General features: G+C 38.2%; 2 protein-coding genes across 2 annotated transcripts; both read left to right on the forward strand.

The window, feature by feature from the left end:
- The first annotated feature begins 2082 nt into the window (after positions 1-2082).
- LOC106520405 (myeloid-associated differentiation marker homolog) lies at positions 2083-5088 on the forward strand. The gene is made up of 2 exons (XM_014012493.1): positions 2083-2406; positions 3528-5088. Exons 1-2 carry the CDS (start codon positions 2140-2142, stop codon positions 4116-4118), a joined length of 858 nt encoding a protein of 285 aa, XP_013867947.1. The 5' UTR covers positions 2083-2139; the 3' UTR covers positions 4119-5088.
- A 2409-nt stretch (positions 5089-7497) lies between these two features.
- Positions 7498-9054, forward strand: LOC106520404 (myeloid-associated differentiation marker homolog). The gene has a single exon (XM_014012492.1). The coding sequence runs from the start codon at positions 7710-7712 to the stop codon at positions 8571-8573; it is 864 nt and encodes a 287-aa protein (XP_013867946.1). The 5' UTR covers positions 7498-7709; the 3' UTR covers positions 8574-9054.
- Positions 9055-9080: the final 26 nt, after the last annotated feature.

Consider the following 9080-nt stretch of genomic DNA (forward strand, 5'->3'; position numbering starts at 1 on the left):
TGCCTGTAAAGCCAAATGAGATGTATTTTCCTGCAGCGATACTGCACAGCTACATACATCTGCCGCCACCGCCGCCATCTGGTTTCATGGATTTCCAAGACATCAAGTTGATTTGACATTGCAGTTTGGTGACACAAACCTTTTACCAGTGGTGGGCACAGTTGCCCTAAAGCACTAATAGTAGAAGTAATTTTCTGATTAGTGCTTTGGAGCTTTTGCTCATTTTAAAATTTATTAGTGGATTAGCACTTGCTAAATTTATAGGCTAAATTTAGAAGCACTAACTGAGGTCTATAAATGTTATTGATCAACATTAATGTTAACAACTGAGGGTGAAAACTGTCGCTCATCATTTTGTTCATATGTGTGTCGCTTATTCACTAGTTGACAATATATTGACTATATATGAACTCAAATAAGGCTGTGGAATATCAATGATTAGAGCAGCATGGCAACAGTGACTCATGTTGTCTGTTGAAGAATGTGACTGAAAAAATTAGCTTTTGCTAAAACTTTCTGTGCTTTAGTGCTTTAGAATTAGAGGACCTAAATATTTGAGTTAGTGTTTTAGGGCTAGTGGAACTAATTTTAAGATTAGTGCCACACACCACTGCTGAAGCCCTTTGTTTGTTTGTTTGTTTGTTTGTTTGTTTGTTTGTTTGTTTGTTTGTTTGTTTGTTTGTTTGTTTGTTTGTTTGAAATCAAAACAGTGGTGGAACCATCCCACATTGGTAACGATGTATCCTCTTTTTTAGACAGACAAAAAAAAACTGTTAACTTTTGGAGACAGTGGCATATTTAAGCCTTCACCTCTAAATATGGATTTTGTTGTTCTTCATACTACTGCATGTTTGAGAACACCTATTTGTCATTGTGTAATTTAGCCATGAGTAACAGCATTACAGCCCAATCAATTTGTTATAAAGATGGGACATTGCCTTTGTTTTTTCAAACCTTTGCACAATTTTTAATTTGTTTATTTGTTTATTTTATGAAAAATAGCATGTGTCAGATTGTTTCATATTTCTCCTTSGTTGTGTTAATGTGCATTTTCTATTTATCCTTTGTGAATCATCTACAAATTTCAACTAGGTTTGAAAGTTGTAAAGTTAGCAAACAGTTTTTATGTTCTGAGCTCTGAGATGAGTTTWGATGACTGAATCCTGTGTGTCATAGGGCTCAGTTCCTGTTGAAGCTGTAAAAGCAAATTAATGCACTGAACGACTGCAWCAGACAAGGGTAGCATGAAGGAGTATGGAGACGTTTTCAGCCCAGTTTCGTCTCGTCTTGTCCTCTGTCCTGATGTGTTTTTCATCTTTGACCATATCTGGGGAAGAAAACTATTACCAAGTAACAGAAACCGTTAATTTAAGAAGAAAACCTTTTTGTTATAAAGCAAGCCAGAGTAAAGCGTTGTGAAAGACAACTCTTMCCCATCAGCAGAATTCTGACCTGCTTCAGTATTTTCCACCCTTGGTGTGAGCTTCAGACAGCCGTCGACCTCAGATGACCCTCGGTTTGAGACCAGGGTCCGCAAACCGCTCTGCAGTGCACTGAACAGGTACACCCCAGGGTAAGGCCTCATCTGTCCRGCTGTACCTCAACAAGGCATTCCTTTCCTGGGTGTGACGATAAGAAAGAAATATACGCTCTGGTTAAACATTTTTAAGCTGATGAGAAACTTGATAAAATCATTTCCTCACCTGCAGTAATAAATTTATCAATAAATAACTAAAACTTGGCARTCAGGTCAGATCTAAAATAACCTCTCTCTCCAAATTCTAAACCAAACAATTTTTCTATAGTTTAACATCCAATTTAGTTTTGTTTTGATAAATGATATATTTTTTTCTAAATTGTTTTACAGTTTTATTGTTGATTTTAACATTTCTATTGTTCTCATCACTCGCATGTTCCGCAAGCAAATGGACACAAACAACAGCTTCCTCTTCACTAACGAYAACAACCCTTTAAATCACTCTGCGTCTGCGCACTGATGTTTTGCTCACAGGTTATTTAAGAAAGATAGTGCAAAGGTGTKGTAATAAGGGAGGGACCAGATAGAGGGTAACGTACAGCTGAGTTGCAGCATCTGTCACAATCAGACAATCTAAACTTGACCACAGGATCTGAATCGGGATGGCTTCCCTAGACGTTAAGGTGCTGACAGAGCCGGTGGGCATTGTGAGGATTCTGGAGGTCCTCTTCACATGCGTCACTTTCAGCTTGGTGGCATCGGTGGGCTACACCACGGACTCCTTTTGGACGTGGTGCATGTTCTCCTGGTGCTTCTGCTTCTGCGTCACCATCCTCATCCTCATCCTGGAATTCACCRGCCTCGCCCCAAAGCTGCCCCTCTCCTGGGTCGACTTCACCTCCGCCTTTTCTATGTTGGCTTCCTTGATGGTACGTAAATTTTACTCCTCCTTATTCATCAATACGTGAGGTTTTAGGTTCATTTACAAAAGGCTTTTGTAGTTTAATGGGGGCTGCAGTAGCTTAATAATAAGTGTTCTCTTTAGTCTTGAAGCTGCAGGTTTGAGCCCAGGTTGATTCAGAGAGAGCATCAGGTGTTAAACAAATATAAGTTTGTTCTGTGTGGTGATCCCTGAAGAAGAGAGCATTAGGAAAACAAGTAACCTGGATTAAATTACCTATGAAATAGAGTTAACAGTGTTAGGATTCAATTGGTTGAAGAAATGATTAACTCAGTAGTCAAAACCAATATATTAGTGTAAGTATTCTTTTTTTCTATGAATATTCACTTATAGTAAAGTGAGCAGATCTTTTGAAACCTGGTTTAGTGAAAGGAGAAATGTGGGTGACTAGAACGATTGCAAAGTTAATGTTTTACCAATAGATAGGTCCTTTATTGACTTCCGTTTGGAGAAGAATAATTGATGAGCTCATAGTTTGTTAAAGTGGGACCAAACTAACATGGACTGTTGCTGGCATGAAGCAACTCTAATGTAAAATAATGGTTAATGCAAACATCTGCATCACTACAGACAATGTACTGATCAGTCACAATGAAGAAAGCTGAGCTAACAGGCAAAGCTTTCAATTTACTGGTTGACCTTTGCTCTAACCCCGCCYATGGCCATTATAACAGATAATGACTAAATGGTTAAGATTATAGATGCAATAAGGGTGCGGTTCTTTAGACACCTCACAATTTTAAGTTTTAGGGGGCTGTGATGTGATGATAAAACCACATATCAAACAAATTTGTTTTTCTTAATGTATACAGTTTTCTGTGTAATTTCAGTAATTGTTTTTGGTCTTTGTCCCATTTGGATCAACTGTCAGCTAGTGCGTTTTATCAAAACTAAACTATTTATCCAAACTAAGGTAAAATTTTAACTGTTCCAAAGACACACTACAAAGGATCTGATATGTTGCTTCAGTGGGATTAATGTGCATCATTCTTTTTGTTGTATTTGTCACTACTATAACTTAGTTATTAAACTGTAAATGACCTGATAAAACAGGTTCTCAGTCATTTTAGGGTTTTGATTTTCGTGCAGGTGCTTGTGGCGTCCCTCCTCTACTCCATCTTCTTCGTTTGTTCGATCTGCGACAGACAGATTGCTGCCAGTGTTTTCTCCTATCTGACCTTCAKCCTTTATTCCATCGAGGTTGGAATGACTCGAGCAAAATCTGGTGAGATCAGTGGATTTCTCTCTACGGTTCCAGGTCTGCTCAAAGTCCTTGAGACCTTTGTAGCCTGCATCATCTTCACCTGTCTGCGCTACATCAACCCCTKGGTGAAAGTGTACCCAGGGCTGCAGTGGTGTGTTGCTGTCTATTCAATTTGCTTTATTTTTTCTTTCCTTGTCATTATTTTCACCATCGGCCGGCTGCTAACTATCTTCCCCGTACATTTTCAAAAAGTCCTGACTGTCTGCAATGTGGTGGCAGTGCTGATGTACATCACAGCTGTGATCATCTGGCCTGTGTACAGCTTCAAAGACATAAGCAGGCCACCATGTTCAGGCGTTTACTGTTGGTGGAACTGGTTGGTTGTTATTTCTTTCATGACTTGCTTTAACCTGGTTTCTTACATTGTGGACACAGTTTACTCGTTTAAGTTGGTTTTTATCACTGCAGAAACATAAACATGTCCCAATTGATGCTTCTGTAATTAATGCTTTTTTCGTTTTTTTGTGATTATGAAACAGCAAATTATAACTTAATTTTGGCAACTAAAGCACATTTTCTTTTCCTTTTCTTTGATGACTTCCATCCAGAGATGCACCTAGTGCTCAGGGGAGCAGAACCAGCCAATATTACAGCTTGAATAATGAGTGATTAAAAAAAGCTCTTATATATTTATATTTTTTCCTTCAGTTCCTAAATGCACCACAGCTGTGTGCCCAATATGTGCTAACAATAGCACATTGYTTGATAACTACTTGAAAAAAGGACAACAGTACAGCAGCAATAGACTACATTTTTAGTTTGTCTTTATTTTCTAAAATCCCTTTGTCCAATAATTGTTTTGTTTTTATTTCAAGTGATCATGTCAAGAAAAKGCAAAAGTCCTTTTGTTCCAAAAGTGGAATTATAGGCACAGTCAAAATTTTGGTTCAGTCAGAAATCAGAATAAAGTTATTTCTGATGCTTCTGATGATAGATTTAATAGACAATAAAACAACATGAGTCAAAATTTGAAGGTCAGTGCTTCCCAAGAAATCTTTAATCAGTGCATCTCTGCTGTCATCTGTTTCATCTACTTTGCTAATATTGATAAATAGGTCGCATCAAGGTTTTTATATAGAWGTTTGCTGACCCTGTCATCTGAAATATAAATAAAATGCTGTCAAAATGAGGTTCGTGCGCATACTCAGCTGCATGTTTGCTTTCACTTCTCAGAGACAAACTATGGTGTCTAAAAAAAAGCTTAAATTAAATTAATGTTAGATGCTAAAGGTAACATGACATGCACGCACAATATGCTTGCAAAGGTGTGGCAACTTGTGCATACACTGATTCATACAGCTGCTGCTTACTCAGTTTATAATATCACTCCCATGTTTACTAATGTGTAATGAACGCTGGAATAAAAGGGTGTGAGGCCCCCCCCCCCCCCACCACACACACACACACACCCATGGTCCCTCCTTCCAAAACATATCTAGATGTGTACACACAATCACAGCTGTAAACTTTGTTCTGCGTGAAAGATATATTGTTTTATACTGTTGAAAATTTCTGTTTTTATCTCCATGACAATAATATATATATATATATATATTGTTGTAATGTAATAAAAAAAATTGTTCAGTAAAATCATCCAAAATGTTTTATGTTGTTCTCATACACAATGTTTAGCTAAAATCATAATGCTATGTATTATTTTCTAAATGTTTATTTTTTATCCTGTGATTTCCTTTCAGCCTTTTTTAGAGCTTTTTTGTAATGAACCTCAAGGGGGAGCCAGAGAAAAGGTATATTCAAGTCTATGGTATTCTGTTTACTGTAACCAGGAACATCAAGTTACATTGTTCTTCTGAGGTTTTCAGTTCCAACTCTGATCTTTTAAGTCATAAACAAATAAAAACGTATTCTCACTCTTTTGTTTAACTGCAACTTCTTTTTTTAAGTATGAATGGCATTGCATTGATCAATGTTTGATTCATACATACATACATACATACATACATACATACATACATACATACATACATACATACATACTTGTTTTTGTATTATAGAAGAAAACAGTAGATGTAAGTAACTGAATGAATGAATGAATGAATGAATGAATGAATGAATGAATGAATGAATGAATGAATGAATGAATGAATGAATGAATGAAGTTACTGTCACTGTACAGTGAGATGAAAGTGAGCTCCATCTGTGCAAACAAGTGCAGAAAATAGAAACAATATAAACATAAAACTGGTGATATTTGCAAATGTACAATAAAGTAAGTATTTCTGTATGGAGTTAGCACATGTGAGCATTCAGGATGTTTATTGCTTTTGGGAAGAGGCTGTTTTTGAGTCTGTTTTTGTTTTGATGCTCCTGGAACTGGAATATCAGTTCAGTTTTATTCCTCCTCAAGTTTTCTCTGCTGAGGCTCTTTTGTGAGTAAGTCCTCCAATTCTTTAATAAAAAGCTTTTTTTAGTTATCTGTAAGTCATTAAACTGGGTCATTCTCTCTGAGCAAAAGAACTGACACAAACAGAAGAACGCAGACCCAGGAACAGCTAAGATTTTGTACAGAAGACTTGATCTCACAGATATGAATTCTGTTACTTCAACTGGCCAACACTGGATTTGGCAGGTCGGAGTTTTCCAAATAACTGGAATATTACAGCAGCAATTGGTGCTCCTCTATAAATCTGTCATTACTTCTAGTATTTTAATTAAATTGTTATTAATATGCAGCGTGACTGACTGAAAAACTACATAAATTATGAACTCATTTTCTGCAGTATCTTGATTGCTGTGTCATAAGTGAAAGTCAAAATAATGTTAAGGTTTGGTTGTTGTGTTCACATTAATGTAACAACACTAGACAGTGGCAGGTTTTCATGTTATTATATTAAAGCCATGGTTTGTTAAATTATTCCTGTAGTTTAGACTTGTTTAGATAAGTCAGAGGGAGTGTGCGGTGTTTTCTCTGGTTGTGTAGCAGAGTAGCAGCTGTAGGGAGGTTTAACTTATTGTGAACAGTAGATTTATTCTACAAACATACATACCTTCTTTTAGTCAATGCTATGTTGAGGAGTACATTCTTACTCTGTGTACACTTTAAACCATCTTTTGGCACTTCATTTATATTTGGGGCACACATGTCAGATATGTAAGTAAAAACAGTGTAGAAATGAAAAACAAAACACTTGCTCAGCCTAACTGTGTTTATTTTCCTGCATGATGTTTATCAGTTTCTTTCACAGACTGCGCACCAACACATYATTTTATAGACATTGTTGTTAAAGAACTCAAGGCTTTTTTTTATTTTGATCATATGAAGAGTCGCTGCTACAGCACGTTGTCTGTAAGATCGACACTCTTCAGTCGCTGAATATTTGTGATCCCAAACACCTTTATTCAACATCAAATCCTTCATTATTGGAAATTCCACAGTYGTTTCTATTATTTCTCTGCCTTTTCGACAACACCCATAGTCCTATGAACCTGCCTCAGGAAGGGATTTGGAGCATTCAAACCTACCATCTTAAAAGAAATATTTCACCATCGTAAAGTGGTTTCTCATCTACTTTTTTAGGGACTTTGTTTTGATAAAAGGAACAAAAGCTTAATAACATAGAGATATGATAATTTTGTTGAAATGACCTCTCCTCCTTGAGTTTACCCGAAACATAGTCAGTATAAAAATAATAAATTCAAGAGTTTGGCCTCCTCCTGATCTCTGAAACAGGAACAAGGTTTGCCACAAAGATCAGAGTCCATGAATGCTGTGAGGTGAGTTTGACAACGCCTAGCTACCACCCAATAAGAGTGCTGAAAAGGAGCCATAAACAGGACAGATAAGCCCCTCGATGCTTGGCTAGAGTATACACCACGCCTGAGTTTCTGTTCTACAGAACACGGCTGTCTGTCGGGACTTTTGTCTTCATGGATTTCTCCCACAGGATCTGGCTGAAACATCAAGGTTGCATCGTTCAGAAGGGTACGGTGAACTGACAGAAAGAAAAACAACTTTTTTTTTTCAAACAGACTCATCCGGTCCAGTCATGGTCTTCATAGATGTGAAATCCATCACCCAGCCGGTGGGGATCATCCGGATCTTGACGGTCATCGTCACCTGCATGTGTTTCAGCCTGGTGGCCTCGGCGAAGCCTGATGGTTCTCCATACTGGGTGTGGTGCATGTTCACCTGGTGCTTCTGCTGCTTCTTCACTCTTCTCATTGTCATTCTGGAGTTCACCACAGTCAACGCCAAACTACCTTTCGACTGGAACGACTTCACAGCTGCCTTCGCCATGTTGGCAGGCCTGATGTGCCTGTCGGCCTCCATCATCTACCCCATCTTTTTCACCTGTGCTACCTGCCACCGGCAGGCAGGAGCTTCTGTCGTGTCCTGGCTGTGCATTGCAGGGTATGTGARTGAGGTGGTCCTGACATACCTTCGTCCAAGTGGACAAAATCCAGGTTTCCTCTCCACGTTGCCCGGCATCATGAAGTTGCTGGAGAGCTTCGTCGCCTGTCTCATCTTCATWTCCCTGGAAACAGGACAGTACTCAGGCCACCCAGAGCTGCAGTGGTGCGTCGCTGTGTACKCCTTGTGTTTCATCTTTGCCATCATCATAATCCTGCTCAGCCTTGGAAATCTGACCTCCTACATCCCAGTCTCCTTTGACATTATAGCAATCATCTACAACGTTCTGGCAGCAGTGATGTATTTGACTGTCATGGTTATTTGGCCGCTGTACAGTTTCCGTAACAATGAGAGGCCGTCTACCTGCGGTAAGATCTGTTCCTGGGATAAACTGGTGCTGATCACATTCATGACAATTTTCAATTTTATTGTTTACACACTGGACACCATCTACTCTATACGTCTGGTTTTCTGTATCAGCAGCCAAGTGAGAGAATAACATTTATTTTATGTTTTTTGTTTTTTTCTGAGCTCACAAACTTCAAAAGACTTTGTTTTTGTAGTTTAATAGACAGAAAAAAGGTGACTTCATCGTGGAAGTCTTATTCAACTGCAGCTATRAAGAAAGACTGTTTGTTAAACTGAAGTGTAATGTCTCGATAATAAAACTGACAAATTGCTGTGTGGAACGTGGGATCCTGGAGACAATCAAACAATAACAGAATCATGATGCAGCACATGAAAAGCTGTTCCTCTTTTTGCTTGGTTGTGCTGTTGCTCACTGATATTTACTGGTTAAAAGTTTTACACTAACTTCAAAAAAGATTGTTCCAGAATTCTACACAAAAAYGTGTGGAAGGTAGCAGATCTGACAAGAAAAATACATCTGGTCCTGCAAAGAAAACACCCCCTTTTTTCCTTTTCTTTGTTTCCAGTTGTTAAAAGTTAAATAAAATACAACTGCTAATTTTGTCAGGAAGGAAGGAAGGAAGGAAGGAAGGAAGGA

This window comes from Austrofundulus limnaeus, unplaced genomic scaffold, assembly GCF_001266775.1.
Source record: "Austrofundulus limnaeus strain Quisiro unplaced genomic scaffold, Austrofundulus_limnaeus-1.0 Scaffold91, whole genome shotgun sequence".
Lineage (NCBI taxonomy): Eukaryota > Metazoa > Chordata > Actinopteri > Cyprinodontiformes > Rivulidae > Austrofundulus > Austrofundulus limnaeus.